The following is a 26975-nucleotide window of genomic DNA, read 5'->3' on the forward strand; positions in this document are numbered from 1 at the left end:
GAGGACGCGAGGGGCCCCCAGCCGACAGGCCGAGGACACAGGCGGCCCCCCCAGGCCCCGCTGCAGCCCCCACACCGGCCGAGTGTCGAGTTAAACTCACAGAGTGAGCTTTCTTAGTTTTTATTTTGGTGTCGGTACCTCGTGGAAGCCGACAGCGGTTTGCAAGGCTGTCCTCCGAGCACTGGGGCGCATGCCGGGCCCTGGCCCTGGCCCGGGGCCGCTCAGGTGTGCACGCGGGCGTGTGCTGGCTCTCAGTGCGCGGCCCGCCCTGCGAGAGGACGCGAGCTGTGACCATGCGCGAGTTACTGCCCGCTGGGGGCCTGGGCGCGGGCCCCGGAGCTGGTCCCTGTGCCTCTGCAGGTGGTGTCGTTTAGACGTTGGTGGTTCTCACTCTGCTTTCTGTTTGTCTCCTGAGGCGGGGGCCTCGGCCTGTGGGAATGACCCCGCTTTCCACGGTGACCCCCGGTGTCCTGTGGGGGCTGCATCCTCACTGTAGGTGGATCGCAGCCGCCTCACCAGCACCTCGGCTCCCCGCTTGTCCAGAGTGCCCTGGACACGTAGCCTCCGGGCCAGGGCTGGACCTTTGTCCCCGACGTGCTCAGGACCGGCTTCCGTTTCCCAGGCACTGAGGTCCCTGCTGCTGTTGGGCCCAGCTCCTCGTGCGAGTGAATAAAAGTTTTTGTAGCCGAGCCAGAAGCCGGGCGTTCTTTCTCTCGACTGCAGCTCTCGAGTCCTCTCCTCGCCGTGGTGTGGGGCCGATTCCCTCCCCTTGGGGTGGGCCTGGGGTCTGGTCTCACCTTTACCCTCCTCTGGGGGTTTAAATCTAAGCACAGGTTTCTGCTGATGACCAGAGATGCTGGGAGCAGAAAGGGGATCAGGCCCATCCCTGGAAGAGCGGGGAGGACGGCCTTGCAGGCTGAGGGTCCTGCCCCCCGCGCACCCCGCCCCCTGCACGTGTGTGCAGGACAGAGGCCGCCCCAGCCCCGGGGTCCGGCCAGAGGAGCTGCATCAGGTCTGTGGGCGCGAGGGAGGGGGCTCCTGGGCCCCTAGGAGGGTCCAGGTGCTGGGTCCAGGGGGCTGCTCGGCCACACCCCAGTCCGCAGCAGCCCGTGGGCGAGGAAGCAAAGTGCCAGCAGGCCGGTGCCCAGCAGGTCGCCGAGCCCTGTGAGGTACGGGATGCAGTGGTCATCTGGGTCCAGGGCCCGCCGCCACACCAGCCGGACCGCCACGTCAGCCAGGTGCAGCAGGACGGTCACCTGCGGGGGGACAGGCAGGGTGACGGCTGTGCGGGAGGGGCCGTGGGCCTCTGGGTGGGCGTGGCGCCCCGGGCCCCATGCCAGCCCTGGCTCCCCTTGGCCCAAGGTGCGTCTCCGCCTGGAGCCTCAGGCTAGCTCTACCTCTCAGGCTCACCGGGAGCCTGTGTGGAGGCGCCCTATGCGCGGTCAGGCCTCAGGCCCTGAAGCCGCTTGTCCAGGCCGTCCTGCCCTGGCACCACTCTGGACGGCCTCCCGGGCTCCCTGCCTGCCCTTTGGGGTCAAAACCGTGCCGGCACACCCTCATGGGGCTGCCCCCAGGGCCTGGGCAAGTGGGCTGCCAGCAGAAGCCCACACGCACCTGTAGGAGCCCCTGGCCTGCCCCGCCCATCGCGGGACCCACCCTCTGCCGCTGTGCTGACCCTGCTGGGGAGGAGCGAGCAGTGCCTCTGGACACGGCCCCTGGGCCGGACCAGCTGACCGAGCCTCCGGGAGGTGGGGGCTACGTCCCGCTTGTCCAGGGACCCCTCCCAGGGTGGGGCACGGCGCCCATCCTTACCTGGACCAGGCCCGCCAGCAGGTACAGGAGCACAAAGGTCCTCTCGCTCGGGACCGACTGGCTCTCCAGCAGGGAGACGATGGAGAAGAAGGCCAGGTGGCCGGGCACCACGAGCACCAGCAGGACGCGGGCCGACGTGGCGTTGATTTCTGCGGGAGGCAGGGCCGTGGCTGAGTGGTGGCTGCAGAGGCCCGGGCGGGAGCCTGCAGCGCAGTGGCCACGCGCACTTCCCGCCGCACGTGTCACGGAGCTGCTGTGTGTCCTCCCCACGGGTGCGGCCAGCACTCCTGGGAGCCGGCGTTGGAGCAAGAACAAGCAGGATTGAGCCACAGCAGCAAGCAGGCCGACCAGGAGGCGGCGCGACCCGCTGTGAGGGGGAGGTGGACGTGGAGGCTTCCGGAGGCCACCGTGCGGACGCACTGGGACCAGGGCTGGGGCCCCCTCGGCACGGTCCTCAGCAACTGTGCGCGCAGCTCTGAGGCTGCGAGAGACACGCTTTCCTGCCAAGACTGCAGGCTGTAGAGCCAGCCCGTAATGTGAGGGTCGTGTCGGGCAGAAAGGGGCCTCAGTGAGGGCCAGGCTCCATCTGCACTGAGTTAACATGGCGTCTCATCAGCTGGGTGGGGAGGGCAGCACAGTTGCGCAGACGCAACCGTGAAACACCCTGGAGAGGCTGCGCCAGACCTCTCCACAGCGACAAACCGTATGAGGCCTTATGTATAAGCCTTATTTAACCGTATGATTGTTAAAAAGGATCTTTAAAACAAAAAAAAAACTTACAAAGGGAAAAGATAGGTGTTACTATCGGCAGATGGCGTAAAAACTCAGGAAAATGCGCTGAAAACTAAGAGCTACACACATTTCCCCCCAAAGCTCTGTGCTGTGCCCTGACCCCCAGGGGTGGAGTCACAGGTGACGAGGTTACGGGGTGACCCCCCAAGGGCAACCCCCACCCCGGGGAGTGCTGGTCCCTGCAGAGGCGTTGGGAGCACGTCTGCGCACGGGTGGCCGGTCAGACAGGGCAGGGCAGACGGCCCACCTAGGGGCCTGGACAGCATGCCTGGGGCGCAGGGGCCTCCCCTGCGCTGGGGGTCGGGCCTGGTGACACAGACTCCAGTGATGCCATCCTTGAAAGAGATGACCACGTGGTCCCTGAAAGGCCCCGGACGCACCTGAGCTGCAGAACGTGGAGCAGGGGCTGGGCCAGCACTTCTTCATCCAAAGAGGCAGCACCCCGGGCGTGCCCCACAGGTGCAGGTGCGTGGAGATCCGGCTGGTCTGAATGGCCACCAGGTTGCCCCCAACACCTGCAAGGCAGCCCGGTTTCCCCTCTTGACGTCTGTCTCGGAGCTTGTCCCTTAAGTTCAGCTTCTCCAGGAAGCCGATCCAGCACTTGATTTCCTCTCTTTGCCTCACACCTGACCACACGCCTCGTCTGGCTGCAGACTAGGCGGCCGGGACCTTGCGAGGGAGGCATCCAGGCAGCAGCAGGGTCCCCTTGACAGGGCGCCTCTGAGCGAAGGGGGCATGACCAGCAGCCTCGGGGTTCAGTGGCTGATGGCCAGGTGCAGGGGTGGGGATGGAGGGAGGGAGGGGTGGTCTCAGGGAGCTGCTGGAGGAAGGACCCAGACCACGGGCAAGTCTGAGGTAACATCAGGGCCAGAAGGAGAGGAGACGGGGCGGGGCGGGGCAGGGTGCATGCTGCTGAACTGAGTTTGAGGGGCTCCTGGCATTGCCGGAAGCTGAGCGTGCGGGGCCAGAGGCCACTGGGCTCCTGCGGGCGCAGGTCGGGGTTGGCCCCCAGCCATGGTCCCTCCCCTATTCTGTCGCACCAGCCCTGGAGGACCCCTCCCCGGGCCTCCCAGGGTGGAGGCCCACTGCCTGGGCTGCTCCAGAGGACTCCGAGGACGGCCGGGGCAAAGGCGCCTGCAGATGGAGCCCGTGTGCACTGGCTGCGCCCTTCACTGCTCCCCACTGCCCAGCTGTCTCCCGGTGGGGCCTGGTGCTTGGCCCCCTGCAGATGCTGAGCGGGACTTGGGGGCCTCCAGGATGTGAGCCGGTACATCGCAGCCTCACTGCGCAAGGAGAAGACAGGAACCTGGGCTTTTAATTGTAAATGTCTGAAAATGTTTCAGTGCCATCAGTGAATCTAAAAGGGAAGCCAGGTGGGGCCACAGATGCCAGCAGGTGGGTCTGGGTGATGGCCAGCAGGCGTGGACTCAGCCCTGGCCCTGGTGCTCCGAGGGCAGCAGTGCCCCAGGGGAGCCCCTGAGGACCGCAGCCTGGCCTCCCAGCTGTGTTCAGGGCCGAACCCAAAGCCCCGTGGTCACCGTTCTCCCAGCCCCTGGCCGCCAAGCCCCAGTGATGGCCACAGTACCTACCACACATGATGGGAGCAAAGACTGCCATGCCTCTGAACTGCGGCTGGGACAGGGTCTTGTTCAAGATGAGCCCCCCGAGGCTGCGGGCAGACGGCAGACGGTGAGCGGCACGGGCGCCCCCCACCCTCAGCACACAGGCCGCCCCGTCATCCCCAACCCCGCCTCTCCCGCACCCTCTGAACCCCCGTGTGCATTTCCACCTGCGTCCCGAGTCCCGCCTGTCCAGGACGCCCAAGGAAGACATCACCCCCTAAGAACACCCCGGACCCACCCCAGGCCCCCGAGCGGGCCTGGATGTGCTGACTCCCCAGAGACGCTGCCAGGGCCTGGCCTGCGACCCCGCGACCTCCGCCCCCCTCCCCGCGAATCAGCCAGGAACGCACGTCAGAGAGGAGCGGGGCGCCCGGGGCGCGGACCCCTCCGCCCTGAGGGGCCCACCAGCGGCCATGCAAGGGGACGGCGCCCACAGAGCCGCGGTCTTGGGGCAACGGACAGAGAGGAAGGCGCACCTGCTGACGAGCATCGCCAGGACGATGGGGAACCAGCCGAACTTGAGAATCCTCACGACGGGCGGGTTCTGCTTGGCGATGAGGACGCAGGCGGGGGTGAGCGCCGCGAAGCCGACGCAGACCAGCGGCGTCAGGTACTGGCTGTCTGCGGGGGAGCGGGGCGGAGCTGGGGTGGGCCCCGCCCCGGCCCGCGGGCGGCTCGCGGCTCTGCCCCCACCTCCCCGGAGCCTGGGGGCTGCAGCCTGCACTCTGCCCCCACTCCTGACCGCGGCCAGCGCTGACCTCGGCACTTCGGGTGCCTGCTCCCACCACCCACTCAGCCGGCCGGGACTTCAGGCCTCGGGCGCACCTCTGTGTCTGTAGAAGAAGCTGCTGACCACAGCCAGCAGGGAGAGTGTGATGAGGTCGCCCAGGCTGGCCGCGATGGGCGTGGCGATGTTGTCCGGGTTGACCCCCAACTTCCGCGCGCCGACCACGATGCAGACCATCAGCGTCCCTGCGGGCGGGGGCGGTGAGCGGGTGGAGGCCGCCCGGACCTCACTGCGCCCACCCAGCCGTTCCTCCGCAGGGTCAGGCCCTCCGGGCTGCGACTCTGCCTTGTAGCTCCTGCGCTTGACACCGGAGCAGCCCCAACACGGACGTCCCTGAAGCGTCAGGCAGGTGGGTCCGGGGCTCCAAACCCCTGGGGACCTTGGGCCTCGGGGAAGACCCGAACGCAGGTCCTGGGAGGTGCCGCGGCCTCGAGGGAGGGGTCTTGAGCCCGCAGCCACGGTCCCCGCCCCTCCCTCCAGGGGCCGCCTGCACTGCGCCCCGCCCCAGACCCCAGACCCCAGACCCCGCCCAGGCCCAAGATGTGCGGGTCCAGGTCATGGTGGGCGTGAAGACCGAGGTGCACCCCATCCCCTGCAGGACCCCGAGGGCCACTCACCCAGGGCGCAGGCCGCCAGGGAGGCGGTGAGGACGCTGCTGGCGCACAGCACCTGGGCCTCCACCACATCCAGCCCCTGGCCCGAGGCCAGGCCCAGCAGCAGGGCGGCCACAGCCGCCAGGAGCCCCACCACGGCAGCCTGCACCTAAGGGCGGGGACCAGGCTGAGGCAGGCCCTTCCCTCGCCCGGGAGTGGCGACCAGCACCCACCTCAGCCCAATGCCCGGCCCTCTGCCCCGACCTTCCCCAGCGTCCCGTGTTTATCCTGGTCAGCTCCCCTCTCGAAGGTCTGACCTCCAGAAGCACCCCCATCCCCTGGGGCCCCAGGACATGCCCTGGCTCGTACACAGAATTCCAGCCAGCATTCCAGGATGGCACCCGACAGCTCATTTTACAGTCAAGTGTCACCAAAACGAGTATGTGTGCCAGGACAGCTGTGACAGTTTTGAGAAAGAAGATGGAGTGGCATCTCATTTTGGCATTTTCATTATGAGTATGTGTGTTAAAGCTACAGGAACGAAACCTGGGTGGCTTGGCAGAAAACAGACCAACAGGTTGGCAGGACAGAGCAGGGTCTGGGGAATGACTCGTGAGTACATGACCGTTCACTGTGATAAAGGCGCATTCCCATCAGGATGGAGTAAACAGGGTAAGAGAAACCACACATTTGCTTGGGGAAAGGAAACGATTCTGACTTTCGTCATTCACACACATGTACCTGAACAGGAAAACCTAAGCTGAGACATGAAAACATGGAATAGTACGTTTCAGCTTTTGGATTAGGGAAGGCCTCCTCCTTCCTACAACACGCCAAATCTATAAAGAAAACTACAGATAAAATGTATATGAAGTGCCAAGTATGACTTGTGTGACAACAGACGGCACCAAAGAAGGACCGGGACAGACTGGGAGAAACCACGTCCCTCACGGAACTGGTGAAAGGCTCCCACCAGGGACTTCCCGCTGGCCGAGGGGTGCACGCCATGCTCCTGATGTGCGGGCCGGGGAGCTAGAGCCATGTCATGCCACAACGAACAGCTTGTGCAGCCCAGTAATTGTTTTAAAAAAGATCCGCATCCAGAACTCGTTGAGACGTCTCATTGAGATGGAACCATGAGTCCGTCTCACAAGTCAAAACCAACCATCACGATAAAAGGGGGATCTGATAGGGTGATGCTCAAGCGATAGGACAGGTGACTCATGGAAAGGAAACGCGTGCGGCTAAGAAACAACGATCGGATCCCCTCTGTGATCCTCCCGGGAAACGTCTAGAGCTGCAGACGGTTCTCACCCTGTGAACTTGCGGGAGTTCTCTTCAGAGCACCCAGTGCAGAGAAGCCTGGAAGTGCAGGCCGCCTCCCGCCCCGCCGCCCAGGGTGATGGGTGCGTGCAGCCGGGCCGGGCCGGGTGGGTCTGCGCGGGCCCCACAGAGCTGGTCCCCAGCGGCTGCACGTCTGTCTGCCAGTGACGTTCCAGGCCGTACCATTGTCAAAATGCCAGTTGTCAAGAATTTTAAATGTGATTCTATACTTTTGTGATAGGATATGCTGAAGTTATCCAAAAAGCTTAATTATGCAGTGTACAGCATCCTTTATGCTTTGATGTTAAGCTTTTTAGAAAAACAGGAGGCAGGATTGCATCCACGCTGTGCTGGGACCGCGTGCCCACCTAGGGCCTGCCTGGAGCAGGAGCAGATGGGATGCTGGTTACGGAGGATTCAGGAGGAAACAGGAAAGCAGAGCCAGTGAGCGTCACTGAGGCTACTGCGACCTAGGCCCTGAGCCGGGGACCCAGGCTGAGCCCCAGCCATGGAGCTCCCTGTGCACGGGGCAGGCAGCCTGTGGGTAGGGGGCGGCCTCGCCTGCGGGCCCGCGGTCCTGCTCCAGGTTCCGCGTGTGGCCACAGGCTGCCCCAGCCGGAGGAACTGGACACAGATGCGTCCTGTCCAGAGGCACAAAAGCCCGCCCTGGCCAGAGACTGCGACCCCTCCGTGAGGAAGACGCACGGGTTTGCAGTGATGAGCGTGGAGTGTTCAGGGGCCAAGGGGAGGCTCACCTGCACGAGGGCCAGGTTGCTGCTCACCACCCGGTACTGCTCCCGGGGGTCATCGATCTGCCCGGTGTTGGCCTGGATGGGGAGAGGAGCCTACCTGAGTCCCCTGGGCGCGGCCGAAGGGGTGCCCCCTCCCTGGAGGCCCCGGCAGGTCAGCAGGGGCCCCCTCATTGCCGCCAGAGCAGATGGTCCTGCTGGCTGTCAGAGGGCAACTCGGGCAGAGGGGTGGGGACACGGGCCCCTGGAGACCAGGAGCCTTTTGCCCCGACCTGGGCCAAGTGTCCTGCTGAGGAGATGTACCCAAGCCCCTCTTCTCTTGTGATAAAAAATTCAGGTCAGAGACGTGCTCCCTCTTTGAGAAGCCATCGCCGCTCCCAACGTCACGGCCTCTGCGGGCCAAATTCAAGACAAGAAAAGGTTCAAAGAAACTGCATCTCTTGGTTCCTGTGTAGTGAGCTCAGTTACTGAACGCTGACTTCTCACTCCTTGTCTGTTCTTCCCAGTAAACACTCCAGGTTGAGAAAGGATTGACCTTAACCGTCTTTCTCCTTCCTCGGATCCTTTCAGGGTTTTATTTTCAAATAAATTGAGGCTTTAGAGTTCCAGAGTTCGTGAGAGCCCCCCAAACCCCCATCACCCGGCCTCCCCTGACTCACGGCTCACGGGCCGCAGCTCAGCCCCCAGCTTCGTGACTGCGTGTCTGCACCGCCCAGCTTCCCATCTCCGTCCCGACCCCAGACGTGGGCGTGGCCGCCGAGCGACCTCCAAGACCACCCCCGACCCCACTGGGTGTTCAGAGCCTGGCCCCTCGGGCAGGCAGGGTCGCTCACCGCGGTGGAGAGCCTCGAGGCTAGCGTCATCTCCAGGTTGCCCTTCAGACCCACCAGGGGCGGCACCAAGGTCAGCAGGTCCTTCATCTCCGTGAACACCGGCCAGTGCTGCGGGGCCGGGCCGGGCTCAGTCCAGGCTCGCGGACCGCGCGTCCCTGCCCCGGGCCCACCCCGGGGCACCCCCTCTCCCCACGTGGCTCCCGGGCCTCAGACTGTGCTCCGCGGCCCCGCTGCGGGCTGCTGGTCCTCCTGCGGGACTTCTACTGCGTTTTTCTGGAAGGTGCTCCATCTACTGAAGGCTTATTTCACATAGACTGTCGCTTCAGCACCGGGGAGTCACCCGCTCGAGACCTGAGTCCCTGCTGTGACGGCAGTGCCCTTGCTTCTCAGCCCGCCCCTCGCTGTGTCTATGCCCTGGGGACAGAGTTTAGCCCTGCGTTCCTGCTCTGTAACCACCGTCTGACGGACCTCCGCTCTCAGCCTAACTGGGCTCGGCCTGCGTGTCACCACCCCCTTTCCGACCTTCTACAAGTTTACAATCGAAGGGACTTGTTTCCTCCCCCAGGCAGGAAAGCTGCGAAGTCTAATAACTACCTCTCTTCCTTGAGATGGGCGCAGGCGTCTCAGCCCCCCGTGAAAGCCTCCGCCCGCCCTGCGGGGACTTGCCCTGTCCACCTGGGGCCACAGCGCCCCCAGGCCACGACCTTCCACCCCGACCCCCCTCCTGCTGGGGATCTCAGTCCTCCCAAGCCCACCCCCCACCCCACAGGGGGAGCAAGAGCTGAGCTGTCGGCTGCGACCCATCCTCCCCTCAGGGGTCACCCGGACCGGGAGGTGGACGCGGCCAAGGAGGGTCGGGAAGTGGGGTATAGACACGTCTGGGCAGGTGACCTCTGGGGGCTGTGCAGGGACAAAGCCAGCGACGCCAGGCGCCAGCAGGATGGAAGGCCAGGGCCCCGGGCGCCCGGGTCCAGGGGAGGGGCCGGTTCGGAGCTGCCTGGCCTGCAGACCCCCAGGGGGACCCTGGAAGCTCGGGGTCTGCTGTCCAACCCCAGGGCACCTGCCCCGTGGCCTGACACCTGCCCCGGCCGTAGACATCCCCTGGGCCCCCAGTCCCCCTGGGCTCCACGCCTCCAGCCCCTAGCCGCCCTGTGGCCTTCAGCCGCACGTCCGGGTCACGTGGGCCCGAAAACTGGCAGGACGAGTCATTCAGCCCTGACGCCGCCTCCCTGCGGTTCCAGTCCTGTGCACACACGCTCACGTCCCATGGACACATGCAGGAACAGGCAGGCGGGCGGGGAACCCGGGCTGTCTCTCAACTCAGCTGGCTGCCAAGCGGGTGCTGCTTGCAGTCGCCTCCCTCCCGTACTGGCGCCCGTGAAGCAACACGTGTGTGTTTAGAACAAAGAGCCGGGACGGAGTCAAGAAGGCTTCGCCCTCAGCGTCTGCATCCTGGCGCCCTGGCCCGCTCCCCTCTGTCCACACGCAGGGTCCCTCACCTGGAGTGTCCGCTGCTGCTCACGCCCCCCAGAAACACCACCCTGAGGCCCAGCAACGCGCCCGCCAAGTCTCCCACCCACCGCCCCCCTCCCCGCCTCCCCGCTGCCCTGTGTCTGCAGGGCGCCCAGCAGCCAGGACACAGACGCCAGGACGGTGGGGAGGCCTCCGTCTGCTCGGGGTTCAACCAGATACGCTGGAGGAACCGACCACAAGTGGCCTCATCCACCTGCCCAGCACGTGGCTCACCCGGATCTGAGAAGGGCAGACACTGTCCTTGGGGTTCCCGGTGCCCACGTGCACAGTAAGCCCCAGGGAGGTCTGGGAGGGGCCACAGGATCGGCAGCAAGGGGCCCACAGGGGTGTGGCCAGGGCTTAACCTCGTTTCGTGGGGAGAAACGCCGACTCCCCACTTGGGTGGAAACAGTCTTGGGACGATACTAGCTGACACTCCAGCCCCTCACAGGCCTCAGTCCCCAGACCCCCAAACGGGCTCCTGGCCCCAGATGGCGCGGGTGACCCTGGCCCCGGCCCATCACATGGCCACCTGGGGGCCGTCCACGGGGCCGGCTATCAGGCCTGAGGCCGGGCGTGCGTGGCTCCAGGCAGCACGGCCTGCACATCCCAGGGCTGAGCCAGGCACACCCCCCACCACGCGGGCTTCCCCCTGGGAGCCCCAAGGCTGCAGCCGGGGGCGGGGATGAGCAGGGAGTGCGGAGCGAGGGAGCCCTCACACACCGCGTCTGCCAAGCGGGAAGAGGGCAGAGGTTGTGATCTCCAGGGCCGCTGGCCCTCCTGAGGGCTTGTGCTCTGGGCCTCCTCCTGGACAGGACCCCAGAGAGTCGGGAGGGCTGTCCTGCCATCCAGCCGGGCTCTTCCAGCGTCCACAGGAGGGTGACCTGGGAGGGTGACCTGGGGGGCAGCTCCAGGGAAAAGCAGGTGGTGGGGACCCAGCTCCAGCTGGCAGCAGTTGAGCAAGGGCACCATCCAGTGGGCACCGTGCACTGGGCTGGGCGGTGGGGATGTCCCGAGAGCCTCGCTCAGAGCCGGGGCCCCCAGGGGGGACGTCAGATGCCCCTCCAGCCCAGGGAGACGGGACGCCACCTGATGTCCCCTTGGGTGACTGGGTGTCAACCCCAGTCGCGTCTGTGCACACAATGCAGTGTCATGCACACGCCACCCCCCCAAGGTGAGAGGTGACCCCCCACCCTGCATCCCCACCCTACATCCTCACGGACATGCCCAGTGTCTCCATGACACACTCTCCCTGCCTCTGTGACCCAAAGGGGGCTCCTGGAGCTGACCCGGAGCGCACAGACCCCCAAGCCTCCCAGCAAACACTCCTGATGGAGACCCCAGCTCCACGTGCCCTGTCCCACCTGGACTGCTGCCATGCTCAGCACCCCGCCCCCCTGCCCCGAGAGGCCCCCGGCACCCTCGGGCCACCAGGCCAGCCCCATGACCCTGCCCAGCTCACAGGCGGAGAGGCTGAGGCAGGGACGCCTGATCCCCCTCGAGAGGAGACAGAGGCAGGATTTGAGCCCCCAGGCCCCGCATCCAAGCAGTTCCAGCTTCCAGGCTGGGCGTCCCTGCAGGCCGACCGTGCAAGGGTGTCAGGAGCTCTGGACCTCAGGTGCCCGCATCCCCAGGAGGACCCGCCTGCCCGCCCCCAAGCCCAGTCCCCCTGCCCGGCCCTGGGCCTGTCCTGCGGGGTCTGACGCCTGGCGCCCCTCGTACGCACCTGCACGCGGTTCATGAGCAGCCCGGCTGCCACCACACCCAGGCCGGACAGCAGCACCGGCACCAGGACCTGGCCCACGATGCTGGCAGCGGGCTCGGGGGGCGCCCCCCGGGGCCAGCGGGCAAGCTCGCAGCGCACGCCTCTCAGCCTCCCGCCCTGGAAGCGGAGCTCCAGGCTCAGCCGGGTGACCACCATGGCCAGGCCAGGACAGCCTCCCAGCCCGGGGCGCCCGCACCAGGCTGTGTCTCCCAAGGGGTCCACGCGGGCGGAGCTGCCAGCCTCGGGGGTGGTCCTTACCACCCCTCGGCCAAACCCGGAGTGAACGAGTGGGGAACAAAGGCGGCAACTGAGCCTGGGCTGCTCCTGCCGCGCACCTCCGCGGGCCAGGCTCTCCCCGCTGCAGGGGCCGCCGTGTCCACGGCAGCCTCCCCCAGCTGGCCGCCCACGCAGACACTCCCTGTCCCCCCGGAGCGACCTTGATGGCGGCCAGCTGCCCGGCCCACGCTGGCCGGGGCTGCACCAGGGAGCTGGGCCACGTGAGGCCAGCCTGGCTGAGAGCGTGAGGGACCCGCCCCCCAGGCAGCTCTGAGCCCCTGAGACCTGTCACCCCTCAAGATCCAGAGGCCGCATCCCACGGCCACTCAACCCCCGTGTCCGGGGCTTACGGCCACAGTGAGGCAGCACTCACAGAAGGAACGTGGCCCTGCTCTCCCGAGGGATGCAGACCCGGAAGGGGCTTCCAGGGCCCAGGCTCGTCCTGACATGGTCAGACCAGCCCCGACCCCGACCCCGACCCTGAGGGCAAGGGGGTCCTGACATGCAGAGAATGAGGGTCTGCTGTGCCTCCCACAGGGGCCGGGGCAGCGTCCAGGCCTGGAGGCAGGCTCAGCAGGGTCAAGGCCACAGGGCACGGAGCCTGGACCTGCCCACGGCAGGCCTGATGTTGGCCAGAGGGGTCCCCGGGGCCAGCCAGGCCCACGCCACGGAAAGGGGAGTGGAATCGTGACCGCAACGAGGACAGAATGCCGTGCACCGCGACTCTCAGGGTGAACGGTCCGCCGTGACCCCGGCGACGCCTCGCACCCTTCACATGCACACAGGCCACAGCCCGTCCATTACCAGACCCTCAAGACGGCCCCGGGACGCCCGCCAAGAAAGCACGGCCTCCAAAGGCCCTGAGATGGCTTGGCCCACAGCCACCCCCAGGGAGCAGCCCAGGGGGACCAACCCTGATCCAAGGTTGGCGCCCCCCGACCCCGGTGACCGCCTCTGAGATGAGGGTCAGCGTGTCCACATGGGCAGGGGGTTGAGACTGCGGCACGTTTCTAAGGACAGCGGGGCAGGGGCTGAGTGTGAGGCCACTGTGTTCAAGACAGACCCCTCTCGGCGGGCCCTGTCTGGACACTGGCCGCCCCAGTCCCCAGGCCGGCAGCTGGACCGGCCCCCGCAGCCACTAGTGACCACTTCTGGCCCTAGCACCTCCTGTGATGTCTTTCTAGTTCTGACCATGGTCCAGCGTCATAATCCACCTGTAATCCTGCACCGTGGGCCTCTGAGCCACTCCCATCAGGACAGAAGATGAGGAAAAAGAGCTGTTTGCGTGTTTCATACCGGAAGAGGCCCCCAAGGGAGCACATATACATCGTTACAACAACGCTTCTCATTTTTGTTCAAAAAATAATGAGAAATGAACACACACACACAAGCAGTTAACAGTTCAGAAGGCTATACACCAAGATGCTAAAAGTGGGTGTGCCTTTGGGGGTGGGACCCTGAGTGACCTTATTTCATAACTTCCTGCGCATCTACCGTGGCTGCTGGCTTCTAGGAACCATCACACACACTCCACTAAACACAAATGAAAGGAGCCCTTGTGTGCGGGGAGCTATTCCTTTCCCGGGCGGCCTGGGAACAAGACGTGTCCTAACCCAGGAAACCAGGAATGTGATTCCAGCAGGAGCTCAGCTGGACTCCGGGCGGTGCTGGGCAGCAGGAGGAATCTGGGTGACCTTGAAGGGTCCTGCCCTCCTTGGGCCTCAGACTGCCGCCCCAGCCCCCCAGGAGGGTCTCAGTCCCCTCTGTTCAGAACCTCCCAGAAACGGGAGCCCAGCCCCCAAGGGCCCAGAGCCATTGTGTCAGAACCACCCCGCCCCCGACTCACCAGCGAGGGCGATCGTCTCGGGGTCCTCAGTGGGGACCGCCTTTTCCCAGGAGCACAGCCTCCCGTCCTCAAGGTCACCTTGAGCCCGGACTGGTTCTGAGCAAACTGGTCACTCTTAAAGGCCTGAATGCCCCCAGCCCGTGCGGACCCAGTGGTCAAGGCGGTCATGTTTTCAGTAACAAACAGGAAGGTGGTCTTCATTTCTGCTTCCGCCGTGGCCAGCCTGGCCCACCTGTGAACTCGCGGGACCGAAGCCTCCAGCATGCCGGTGGCCTACTCCCTCGTCCGAGGCCTCCCCCCCCGGCCCCCTGCCCAAGGCCACCCAGCCGCCCCCACAAGGCTGCCGCCACCCAGCTCCGCCCCCTTGTTCCCCCGGAGCCCAGGGGCCCCGCCCGGACCCCGACCAGCCCGTGGCATCAGACGGGCCAGTCACCCCTCGGGGGAGCCGGGCACATACGCCTACAAGCCTGCCCCCCAGGCAGCTCAGACTCCTGAGCTCAGCTCTCACAGGCAGGACCCTCTCAGGCCTGGGGAGTGTGGCTGAGAAACAAAGACCTCCTCTGCCCAGGGTGGGGGGGCGGCCACCCCCGGGACGCCCTGACCCTGACCCAGCTGCTTTCCGCTGACTGACGAGATCCCGACATGGTGAAGGCCCTGGGACGGAGCCCCGGGACGGAGGCCAGCTGCGTGGCCACCCTCCCTCTGAGAGCTTGGTGTGGCCTGTTCTTAGTCCTGGACAAAAACAGACAGCCTCACCGTGGACGATGACAACCCTGCAGCTGGCATTCCATCCGAGGGCCCACACCCAGCACCCGGGACTGGGGAGACGCTGACCCCCCAGATGGCAACCCCTAAGTGTGCCTGCTGCTGGAGGTGCGGTGTCCACGCTCTGCCCAGTGCCCAGCTCAACAGCCTCTCGGGGCCTTTCCCTTCATTTCTCAAGGTCAGCCCGCATCTCCTGGGGGGCCTGCCACCACCTCTGGCGTCACCACCAGCCAGCGATGGGAAGATGCCGGTCCTCGGACGTGTCGTCAGCTGGAGGTGACGCCACTGTCCGCCCGCGCAGTTGCCCTGCCCTGGAAACCGCATTCTGGGAGACGCCAAGTTTCCTTCTGACCCTGCCCACATGAGCTCGGGTTTCCTGGGACCTGCCGCGGCTGAGACTGCCCTGAAACAGCGGCGGGAGTCAGGTGCTCGCGGGCGATCCAGGGCCTGGAGTCTACCCACGAGGTGGCAGAGAAGGCACAGTAATGGGAAGCCTGGGGAGACCTGTAGCAACCCAGTTGGGTGCCTGAGACGGGCCAGAGGAACACGACAGGGGTGTCAAAGTCTCTCTGTGGAGCTCTGGTTCTGGGGTAGGTTCTTACACACGAGCACGGCACTACAACCCGGGTGGTCTGAGACCTGCCGCTCCAAGTACAACTTATAAACTGGCGCGTGTGCAAGGGATTTATATCTGTGTGTGTGAACATACAGATGTGCATCCACGCGTGTACAAATACACATATGTACGTGATCTGCACACCTGCGCGTGTACCTGCTCAATGATATTATATTGGTATGAACACGTGATGAAATAGGCTTTTTGAAAATCTCTGGGATAGAGAATAAGACTGCAAGGCAGGCGAAGAGGCTGGCGGCAGGGCGTGGGGAGGAGGGATTTTGCAGGGGAGGCCTTGGGGGGCGCTTCGGGGCGTGGACGCCCCCTGGTGCTGACTCACCATTGGTGTGAGAAGCGTGTGTGGCTGGAGGGCACCAGGTCATGGAAGGAAGGAGAGGGCAGAGGGTCTGGGGCTTAGTCAGCCGGGGGCAGAGACTCTGGCATCACAGAAGCCCTGGTGGGGCCTGACGAGTTCCACGAGGAGTCTGAGGGGCAGCTGGCTGCCATGGGGACCTGGACAGGGCCCGGAAGGGCCACTGAGACCCCTGTGGTGGGGAGAGCAGGTAGTGGAAGGAAGCGGGGGGCACGCAGGATGGACAGTGGGGACTGTGGCCCCGGAGAAGGTAGTGACCAATCACTGTGGCCACAAGGGGACATGGGTCCAGCATCAAGAAGGGTTGCCAAGGTTTCAAGAGCAAACAGGGGTCTGAATCTTTATGTGGCACCTCCTGATTTTTAAGTGTTGGTTTAAAAAATGTTTGTATGTGAGAGTTGGGCTATAAAGAAAGCTGAGCACCGAAGAATTGATGCTTTTGAACTGTGATGTTGGAGAAGACTCTTGAGAGTCCCCTGGACTGCAAGGAGATCCAACCAGTCCATCCTAAAGGAGATCAGTCCTGAATATTCATTGGAAGGACTGATGCTGAAGCTGAAGCTCCAATACTTTGGCCACCTGATGCGAAGAGCTGACTCATTTGAAAAGACCCTGATGCTGGGAGGGATTGGGGGCAGGAGAAGGGGACAACAGAGGATGAGATGGCTGGATGGCATCACCGACTCAAAGGGCATGAGTTTGAGTAAAGTCTGGGAGTTGGTGATGGACAGGGAGGCCTGAAGTGGTGCGGTTCGTGGGGTCGCAAAGAGTCGGACAAGACTGAGCAACTGAACTGAACTAAAAAAGTTTAAAGCACCAGCCTCACCGGCTAAGTGGCAGACTAGGACTCAAACCCCGCCTGGATCCAAATCAGTGAAAGGCAGGCCCGGGTTCCCTGGGCAGGGACCTGCCACAAACAGGAGGCAGCGCCAGCCCGCCCCATCTGGCCACGCAGGCCCGGGTTCCCTGGGCGTGGACCCTGCCACAAACAGGAGGCAGGGCCGGCCCGCCCCATCTGGCCACGCAGGCCCGGGTTCCCTGGGCGTGGACCCTGCCACAAACAGGAGGCAGCGGCCAGCCCGCCCCATCTGGCCACCCATCCCAGATGGTCTCTGTTCTCAGCTCCTTCCAATCAGCAGGAATGACCTGGCTGCTAACGGCTTCAGGGATCCTTAGGAACCACGCCCTCCCAGGGAGAGACTGCACTGATGAAGGAACGGGGCTCTGACAGTCAGAGAACAAGAGAAGGGTGGCGCGTTGGCTACTTTGTCGTCTGGTTCCTAACTGTACGGTGGTCTGTTAGGGTATAAACTGAGGGCCCTGCCTCCTCTCAAAGACTGACGACAAGAGACGTCAGCCCTCAGGGAGTGATAATCAGAACAGGAGCGGACACTTGACGGCAGGGTCAATTCTGAGAGATTCCAGTGGGAAGAGGAGAGGGTGGGATGATTTGAGAGCAAAGCACCAAAGCACACACAGTGCTACACGTGAAACGAAACCAGCGAGAGGCGACGCACAGAGCAGGCCCCCCAAGCCGGCGCTGTGACGCCCTCCAGGATGGGGGCGAGGGAGGTGGGGGCTCAGGGTGGAGGGGACAAGGGTATGTGCTGTGCGTGCTCAGTCGCTCAGTCGTGTCTGAGTCTTTGCGACCCCATGGCTGTAGCCCACCAGGCTCCTCTGTCCATGGGGATTTCCCAGGCAAGGCTACTGGAGTGGGTTGCCATGCCCTCCTCCAGGGGATCTTCCCAACCCAGGGATCGAATCCAGGTCTCTCACATTGCAGGCGAATTCTTTACCAGCTGAGCGACCGGGGAAGCCTGGACACATGCATACCTATGGCTGATTCACACCAATATATGGCAAAACCCATCACAACACTCTAAAGTGATCATCCTCTAATTAAATACATTAATTTTTAAAAGAATTGGGGAGGCTGAAAATGGGTTGACGAACAAGTCTCTTGTTTTTCAAGAGCATGTATACAAAGCACTGACACCAAAGGCCGCCCTCCCCTCTAAGCATAGAATCTTGCTTGAACATGAAACAGAGCTGAGAGAGAAAGAGGCGGCACTCTGACACCATTTAAGCACCTGGATCATGCCATGCCTGAAATCCAACCCCTCAGCTATTCCAATTATATGAGCTAATGATTGTCTTTTAAAGCGTACCCTGGGTCAAAGTTCATCTCTGTCGTCCGTAACTGAAAGACTCCTGCCCAAATGATAGAGAAGTGGTGTGCGAGAGCAGAAGGCCCCGCCCCCGACCGCAAGCTGGACAGTGCGCAGCGCCTCCTCTCCAGGCGGGCACTGCACAGCACCTCACCCCCAACACCCGCATCTGTCCCCTCCTACCTGGAAATAGTGCAGAAGGATGCCTGCTCCAGACAGCCCTAGGCCTGCAAACAGGAAGGGCAGGGTCACCTGGCTGCCGATGGACCAGGCGGTCTCCCTGCTGAGCTCGGGCCCCGGGGGCGTGGAGGCCGCCCTCTGGCTGTCGGGGCGGCTCCCTGTACCGAAGGCCTGCAGCAGCCCCAGCTCCTCCGGCCGGCGCTGGCGGGTCTCCATGGCGGCCACAGGAGCACAGCTGGGCCCTGACAGCCTCAACCTGGGGGCACAAGCGACAGACGCAAAGGTTGGAGAGAATGAGTAAGTCAACAAGCCTGTGGCTGACCAAGACAGACAGACTCAGGTCTTTAGGAGGGAACATTACTTCCAAACTTAAACATTTTAAATAATTATGAGGGAATCGTAGGTATGCTGACAAATTAGAATACCTAGATGAAATGCACAAATTCCTAGAAACATACAGACTAACTAAAACAAAACTTTTAATGTAGAAGACCTATAACAGAAGACTGAATTAGTCATGAAAATACTCTCATAAAGAAAATTCCAAGATCAGACGACTTCAGTGGTGAATATCAAGCACGCAGGTTGAAAAGGAAGTAGTGTAACTACCTCCATGTAGAAATGGCATGTGCTGTACATAGAAAACCCTGAGGAATACGTATACACACGCACACATACATGCACACGTATGTATACACAGATGCACACACACAACTATTATAACTGATAAACAAGCACATTAAGGTCGTAGGATACAAAATGGTTAGAAAAAAGTTGTTGTATTTCTATACACTAGCAACAAACAATCCAAAAATTCAGAAAACAGCTGCATCTGCAATAGCATCAAAAAGCACAAGCTACGTAAGAACACATTCCACAAAAGAAGTGTAAAACTTTGACCCTGGAAACTGGAAAATACTGTTGAAAGAAAATGTTATAAACCCAGCAAATGGAAACATATTCCATGTTCACAGGTCAGAAGACTTAATATTTGCTAAGAGCGCAATATTTTTCAACTGATCTACAGATTCAGGGCAATCCCTGTTCAAATTTGGCCAATTTTGGTGAAAATGACATGATGATCCCAGACTTCATGTGGAAACGCAAGGGACCCAGAAGCATAAACAGCCTTGGAGGAAAGTGTTCAGAGTTAGAGAACACGCACTTGAGTTCAAGACTGAACTGTGAACTACAGTGCAAAGTCCAGACGACAGTAGGGTAAGACTAGAAACAAGGTCAGTGAGACCCAACTGAGGATCCTGGAGAAAGCCACACACCTACGGTCAGCTGGTTTTCAACAAGGAGGCCCGCGCTATTCAATGTGCAAACAAAAGTCTTTTTGACAGCCCCCGGTGCTGAGACGCCACGTGCACAGGAATGAGTCTGGATCCTTACCTCAGAGCATACACAAAACTAACTCAGAGTGGGTCAGAGGCCTCAGCTAAGAGCTAAAACCGTGAAACAGAGGAGAGCATAGGTGAGAGCACAGGGCCCTTGGATGAGGCTCTGGTTCCTTAGATGTGACGTTCAAAGTGCAAGAGACCAAAGAAAAGTTAAGTAGAATGGGGCTTCATCAAAATGTCAGAGTTTGATATTTCAGAGAACTCAATCAATACAGCGAAAAGACCACTCTCAAAATGAGAGGATATTTGCCAATCATATATCTGATTAGGGTCTGGTTTCCAGAATACAAAAAGAGCAGAACACAACAATAAACCCAACTTAACTCTGGCACAGGAGTTGAATTCTCCAAAGAAGATTACACAGCAGCCATAAGCAAGCACATTAAAAGATGCTCAGCACTAGCTGTTTGGAAAATGCAGAACAAAAGTACAGGAAGATGCCACTGAGGGTGGCATTTTCAAGGGTGTTCCATGTTGATAAACAAGTCAGCACGCCGTTCCTTTTTAAGGCTGAGTAACATCCCATCGTGTGGCTGGATCACAAATTGCTCAGCCCCTCGTTCCGGCTGTTGGGGCTAATGCGGCCCTGAACATTCTCGGGCAAGTCGCTGTGTGGACAGGGGCTTTCTGTCCTCCTGAACTGGACATTTCAAAGGGAGATTTTTGGTGATTTTACATCTCAGCAGAAAGTATATATGAATCACTTACGAATTAAGGTCAAGGAGCAGAACGCCCCCAGCCTCCCCAAACCCCGAGCCCCTCTCTGAAACACCGGCTCCCCACCAGTGCCCACACCTCCGTGCCCTGCCCTTAGCTCCCCCAGCACTAACATCAGGTCTGGGACCGGATCACTCACTGGTGCTGTCCACAGCAGGGGGGCAGGGCCACTCCTGACCACTCACTGGGCGCGAGATACTGGACCCCGTAGCTGCCTTCCCACCCTGCTGGCCTCTGCTTTAGGGAGCCCTGGAACCCGGGGACCGGAATCCCAGCTCCTTCTCCCCACACACGCGTGTCCTCGGAAGAGTCACATTTCTGTGCTTCCACAGGGTGGCGAAGAGGTAAGGGAATAAGATGACCTGCATCGCAGGACACGTGGCCTGCCCGCACCCGGCACAAGCTCTCGGAGGCTCTGCGGTTTCAGGTCAGCGCTCTTTATTACGATCTCAGGGGAGCGCCTGGGGGCCCTTAAAGGCCGGCGGCGCCAGACCCACTCGGGCGCTTTCAGATCCCCCGCGGGGGAGGGGCGCGGGTCTCAGAGCTGCCCGAACGACAGCGCCCCTCTCCCGCTGCGAGCCGGGGGATGCTCGCCTCCCCTGGCCGGGTCCCGCGGACCGAACCTGCAGCCCCCAGCCCTGCCTCTTCCGCGAGCGCGCTGCTCCACCCTCCCCGGGCCTGGACCCGCGTGCTGCCCGCTTTGTGCGCCCCGCCCCGGGCCTCAGAGTCCCCTGCTGACCGCTCCGTGCACCCCGCCCCGGGCTCAGCTGGCGCAGCGCCGCACTCACCGGATGCCCTCGGCGGCGGCGGGAAGCTGCTCGTCAGGAGGAGCAGCGCGGCCGCCTGGGCCACCGAGAAGGCGGGACGGCGACAGTCTACCCAAGCCCGCCCAGGACCCAGAGTCCCCGCCCCCGCACCGGAGTCCCCGCCCCCGCCCCGCCCAGGACTCGGAGTCCCCGCCCCTGAACCTGAGCCCCCGCCCCAATCCAGGGTTCCTCTGGTCCGGTGCCGCCCTCGCCCCGCAGGCCGAGCGGACCAGGACTCGGGCGGGGGCTGGGGGAGGATCGGGCCCCGGGGCGGGAGCTGGGGAAGGGCCGGGCCGCAGAGCGCCTTCCCCATCCTCGAGCGGTGACGCCGGGTCCTCGGGACTCTGGCGCCGAGACCCGCCCAGCGCGGGGGTGGGGAGGGGCTCGGCCGGGGCGGACGCGGGGAGCCGGTCGGCCCGGGGGAGGGGCGTAAGGGCCCGCCTGGCCCCGCCGGCTCGTCCCGGAAGCGCTCGGGAGGCCTGGGCATGCGCTTCACTGCGCCCTTTTCCCCCCTCTGAATCCCGCCCCCGCACGCATTTTTGTTTTTCCTCCAACAGTCATTTTAAAGCATCCAGCAGACATGTTACACCTGTACATCAATTCAATCCAGTCGCTCAGTCGTGTCCAACTCTGAGACCCCATGGACCGCAGCACGACGGGCCTCCCTGTCCATCACCAACTCCCGGAGTTTACCCAAATTCATGTCCAAGTCGGTGATGCCATCCAACCATCTCATCCTCTGTCGTCCCCTTCTCCTCCCGCCTTCAATCTTTCCCAGCATCACCTGTACATACTTAAGTCTTTAGTGGATAAGGCCAGTTTTCTCAGACATCCCCATAAAACCAGCATCATATTGACAAAGTTGACAGCACCCAGCGGTTCAGTTTTCCCCGATGGACTCAAAACTGTCTTTTGACCATTGGCTTGTTCTGGCCAAGGTAGGAGGAAGGGTGAGACACGCCCCCAGCCGCAGGGGGGGTCTCAGGCGCCACTCACCTGCAGGGTTTCCTGGGAGCATGCTCAGGGTGGAGTCAGAATGGGGCTACCCTCTGCAGGGAGGGGAAGGGTGCAGCCCGGCCCCAGAGTGACTCCCTCAGGGACTGGAGTTTTGGACCTGCTCGCACGGGAAGCCCACCTGCCCTTCGGTGCCGCTGCTCAACGGACCCCCGGAGCACACGGCTGCCCCGCCTCCTTAAGGCTCGGCGGACCCGGGTAGTGTCGGGCGCTTGTCCTCGGCCTTCCTAGCTCCTTGGAGGCGTCTTGGCCACGTCCCTGTGCTATATTAAGGAGGATATTTTTGCCTCTCGCACTGTGAATTCCCCAGGGGACTCTGTGGGTTCATCCTGTTTCCCACCTCCAGAAAAGACCTGGCAATGAGAGTATCTGGGAGGTGGTCCCAGGAATCCCTGTAGGACAGTGCAGGTTGGGCAGGCAGGGGAGGCAGCCGTGGGCCCCCGGAGCTCAGCCCTGTCCTGCTGGGATGCTGGGGGCCTCAGAGTACCCCCACCCCAGGCCCTGCACAGCTCCCATCCTGCCCATCCCTAAGTGAGGACTGGTGTTTACTGGACTGCAGTGCCCTGGACCTTCAGGCCAGGCAGGTAGGTGGCTGCCCCCTAGCAGAGAGCCCTCCTGGGAATCCCCGAAGGTCCCATGGGCCGGCTGCAGAGGTGCAGATGGCATGGTGTGTGCTTTCCGGACATCACCGCTGACCCCCAGGGCCCCTCTGTGAGCTGATGAAGAAACTCGGGAAGAGTCACTGCACTCGCCCAAGCCCACGCCTGGAGAGTCAGAGGCAGGTCGGACCGCTGTCTCCACCGGCCAGCTCTGTGGACAAATTCAGGACCTAGGTGAGCAAATGCAGGACCACCCTCTGGTCACCCAGGGTCTAGCCGAGAGGTGACTGCTCCGTGGGTTATCTGGCTTTGGTATTCAATTCATATCACATGTATATATGAATCAGTAAAATTCTCAGGAATGAAATTTGTTCTCTGATGACCCTGAAAACATGTCAAGGCCCTCGCATTTCCCACCTCCACCCATGAGGAGACAGGCCTGCTCTCCAAAGCATCCCGCGGTGCTGGCTCCAAGGTGGGGGGGTCAGAGGTGGGGGGGGGTCAGAGGTGGGGGACCCCTGCCCCTGCCATAAGGCTTCCCAGGGCAGGCAGGCAGGGGGTTTTCTCCACCCTACAGGCCAATTCCCAAGCAGGAGGACTTACCTGCTAGCAGTAACAGGGACTCAGGTGTGGCTGAACTGCAGGTTCCTCCTCGAGCTGGGGTGTCAGGAGCGATGGTCCGGCTCCCAGGACCCAACCTGGGGAGCTGCGGAGGGAGCAGCTGCCGGGAAGACACCCCAGGGCCCTGGACCTGAAGGATCGAGGCGACAGAGCTGCCACTAAAAATAGTCTCACAGGTCTGGCTGACTTCGTGTTGCAGAGAGGCTGGCAAAGGAGGAGACCTGGGGTCAGTGAGAGCCTGTCCCCTGGCGCCACCCCAAAGGCAATGCCCTGGTGTGGAGGTTGGCAGGGTGTTAAAAAGATGAATGCCAAGTGGGCTTGTCGTACATCGTCAGTGTCAGCATCTGTGACAGTGTGATTTATTTGTAAGATACACACTTGATTTTCGTCTGCGGTTCCCAGCAAAGAGCTCCTTAAACCCTTGGAATTCCCTTTGGTGAGCGGGATGAAGGTGTTTTTTGTCCTGCAGATGAGGTGACTCCGGGAAATCTTACCCAAGAGGAGGGGCCACCGGCCGCCAGGGGAGCCACCATGTGACCAGAGCTCAGAACGAGGGTCCCAGCCCCTGGCCTTCGGGGAGGGGAGGGGCTGGAGGTGTGATCAGTCGCCAGAGGCAAGTCAGTTATGCTGGGGAAGGAATCCTCCAGGGAAGCCCCAAAGGAGGGGCCCAGAGAGCCTCCGTAGGGGGGAGACTGCGAGAGAAGGGGGGGCCTGGGGAAGGTGTGGGAGCTTGGGATCCTCCCACCTGCAGGGGGGAGACTGCGAGAGAAGGGGGGCCTGGGGAAGGTGTGGGAGCTTGGGATCCTCCCACCTGCCACTGTGTCTCTTCCACCTGCATGTTCCTGAGTCACACCCTTTTATTAATATAAGGAAAAAACCTCCGATCTAGCAAGTAAAGTGTTCCTGAATTCTGTGAGCTCCTCTGGCAAAGTAACTGGACCTGCAGAGAGGGTTGTGGCGGGGTGGTCGGCGAGGGTGGCGGGAGTCGCTCTGCTCTGCAGCTGGTGGGTCAGGACCACACATGCCCACCTGAGGCTGGGGGCGGGGAGAGCCTCTCAGGACCACACCCTTAACCTGAGGGAGACAGTGGCAGAACAGGGCTCCACTGAGGACCCCCAGCTGGTGTCTGAAGTGGGAGTCTCTTGGGGGCGAAGTCTCGCTGCGTCCAGGGAGATGGAGTCAGGACTGGCTTGAGCTGACCCAACTGTGTCTGAGAACCGCCGGTGTCTGGGGACGCCCTCCACACATATTGGCTGCAGAACCTCTGAGCGTGGAAGCAAGAACGCTCAAAGCATGCTGTAACGGGACTGTGCTAGGGTGGCGCCGTGACCCGGGTTTCTGAAAGTTCTGGGCTGTGCTGTATCCTGTATAGCGACCATGCACAGATCTGCGATGGGCAGCGTGGGCCTTTTCCCTCCTGGCGGAAGTGACAGCTCAGCTCCTTGATCACAAGATGAGAGCGTTCTGATGCTGGTGATGTTTGTTTACATTTTTCTCGTCTTGCCTTAAAATGTGGATTTGCTTTCATCACCACCACCCTGTGTAAAATCATATAAGACTGAAGAAGGAATTCATAGGACTCCATCTTAGGCCTGTTCATGCTGATCATGCTCGGCCACCTTTCCACTGGACTCTGAACTCTGTGTTTAGTGCCTATGAAAACAACAACAGAAGGATAAGACCCCCTCCAGACCGGGGAACCTTGAAGATCGCATCTAGGTTACTCATCGCCTAAGAGAAAACATACACTAATCACCCCTTCCTCCAGACAGGCCATAAATTTTTCTGTATCTATCGGAGTGTAACCTCGGGTTTATTGATTATTGGCTAATTGTTTGACTGTTTGAGCCCATGAGCACATAGCACATGAATGATGGGGTTATTGGGATTGTATTTTCCTTGGTTTATGAAAGTCTCAAGGACTTTGGAGTGGTGGGTTCAGACATGTACACGTGGGGTATGAAAGATTTTCACAGATGCTGGTCGGGGTCCTCGGCTAAGAGGAGACTCTGCCTTGGGCCCGCCGGTGTAATAGACTGCACTCCACTGTCTGCATTGTCCTTCTGAGTGAGTTCGTTTCCCGGGACGCGTGGCTACAACATTTGGCGCATTGGCCGGGAAACTCCTCACTTTGAGGAGACAGGTCTCATTTGAGGCCACCCCGAGGCTTTGTGGCTTGACTCTCCTAGAGGAGGGAAGACGCCTCGCCCCCCTGGAAGAATTCAGCCTTTCAACACCTGGTTTCTTCACTTTGGCAGGTGGTGAACAGCAGCAAGGGAACTGAGTGCTCAGGTGAGGAGGAACCCACCCGGTAGGGTGGAAGAGGAGGCCTGATCACCCCCCGGGAGGGACTAGAAGGAGCGGGGACCCACAGGGGCCTGGAATAGGCAGGTGGCAATTGCTTGGTACACAGGTCGATGAGCGTGTCAGGGCTTAGGAAGGGAATTTGTGAAGGTCATTTAGGAGGTGTGTCCACGCTGTCTCAGGGAAGATTATCACCAAGCAATCGCCAGGGGATTTTTAGGAGAAAAACTTGGTCCTTTTGTGCTCATTTTCTACCCTCCCCCAGGAGGTGTCCCATCTGCTGTGAAATTCTTGACCCCCTCGGAATTGTCAGGCTAGAATGAGGGGAATACATAAGTGAGTATGAATTGGCTTTTCCGGAGATGGCCTAGGACATGGGATATTTAACCCATCTGTGTTTCCATCTGTACCTGATCAAGTCCACCAAAGCAGAACAGACTTTGAAAGTTAAGGGAGAAACAGTCTTGGACCACGTGGTGTTCTGGTTCGGCTGTGCTGACCGGCAGGTGAAGACACGCCGATCCCCCTTCTCCCTCTGGGATCTGGCAGGTAAGGCTCTTCTCACCCCAGTTAGGACGGAGGCAGAATGGCAATTTAAGTGTTTGATTGAGTGGAAGTATCAGAAGTACATAGGGTACCGAGAACTTCGTAGACAGAACGAAAAGTAGGAGAAGGTCTGAGAAGGTAAACAAGATGGGGGGAAGTGAATCTAAGGCAGCCGTATTGGAGCGCAGGATTAAAAATTAAAGGAGGGATTAGGAGGAGACTGTGGGGTGAAGATGAAGCCTAACCGCCTCCACATACTCCGTGAGGTCGAATGGCCCCCTGTGGGAGTAGGATGGCCGCCAGGGAACACCATGGACTTAAAAATAGTGGAAGCAGTCTATACAGTAGTCACAGGAGAGCCAGGACACCCGGATCAATATCCATACATTGACTCATGGCTAGGGTTAGCTCAAGACCCTCCTACTTGGACAAGGTTCTGTATCCAGAAGCGAAAGGGAAAAATATTAATGGCACAAAAATTGACTGATGATAAAAAAGGAAATTCTACAGGATTTGGACGGGACGACCTGACCCCCTCCCCGCATGCTGGATAATGACGCGCCTGCCTCCCAGTGCTCCACCAGGACCGGAGGCCGCCTTAATTCCCGATCCAGGGCCAGGTGAAGTTCCTGCAGCAGCCGCTGCTCCTCCGCCAGCTCTCCCCGAGGTCATAGAGCCACCACCTCCGCAGGCTCGAATCCCGGTGACAGAAGCCTCTGGCCAACACTTCCAGGATCCGGCTCCAGCCGAACCGCCCAAGCTATACCCGCCTCTCCGCCTCTCCCGGTGAGTACTGACAAGAAGGGGAGGGAGATGTTGGAATTAAGCAGAAACTGTGCTCTGCCAGAGAGCCAGAGGGAACGAAAGAACAGACGAGGTTTGCAATGCTAGCTGCTGCTCTGGGAAAGTCTATCTCGGGCCCTCCCGAAAACCGCCTCCTGCCCCAGGGACAG

The 26975-nt window shown here is 61.3% G+C and overlaps 1 protein-coding gene and 2 long non-coding RNA genes across 12 annotated transcripts; 2 read left to right on the forward strand and 1 right to left on the reverse strand.

The window, feature by feature from the left end:
* Positions 1 to 104: 104 nt before the first annotated feature.
* On the reverse strand, positions 105 to 23303 carry SLC41A3 (solute carrier family 41 member 3). Of its 10 annotated transcripts, none has more exons than XM_070777051.1 (12): positions 23155 to 23303; positions 18177 to 18268; positions 18016 to 18059; positions 8512 to 8619; positions 7685 to 7756; positions 5631 to 5775; positions 5052 to 5198; positions 4703 to 4847; positions 4194 to 4273; positions 2985 to 3119; positions 1813 to 1961; positions 105 to 1256 (listed from the first exon to the last, which is right to left on the reverse strand). In XM_070777051.1, the coding sequence occupies exons 2-12, from the start codon at positions 18226 to 18228 to the stop codon at positions 1047 to 1049; spliced, it is 1287 nt and encodes a 428-aa protein (XP_070633152.1). In that variant the 5' UTR covers positions 18229 to 18268; positions 23155 to 23303; the 3' UTR covers positions 105 to 1046. The 10 variants fall into 10 exon arrangements, with proteins under 10 accessions (XP_070633152.1, XP_070633151.1, XP_070633148.1 ...); XM_070777050.1 differs by lacking the exon at positions 23155 to 23303 and adding an exon at positions 20921 to 21034; XM_070777047.1 differs by having other exon boundaries at positions 18016 to 18268.
* LOC109556623 (uncharacterized) lies at positions 5193 to 8280 on the forward strand. Its single transcript, XR_002180441.2, has 2 exons — positions 5193 to 5362; positions 5612 to 8280. It is a non-coding gene; the product is annotated as an uncharacterized lncRNA (long non-coding RNA).
* LOC139178672 (uncharacterized) lies at positions 21344 to 26975 on the forward strand. Its single transcript, XR_011563105.1, has 3 exons — positions 21344 to 22785; positions 25431 to 26025; positions 26533 to 26975. It is a non-coding gene; the product is annotated as an uncharacterized lncRNA (long non-coding RNA).

The sequence above is a fragment of the Bos indicus genome, chromosome 22 (assembly GCF_029378745.1).
Source record: "Bos indicus isolate NIAB-ARS_2022 breed Sahiwal x Tharparkar chromosome 22, NIAB-ARS_B.indTharparkar_mat_pri_1.0, whole genome shotgun sequence".
Lineage (NCBI taxonomy): Eukaryota > Metazoa > Chordata > Mammalia > Artiodactyla > Bovidae > Bos > Bos indicus.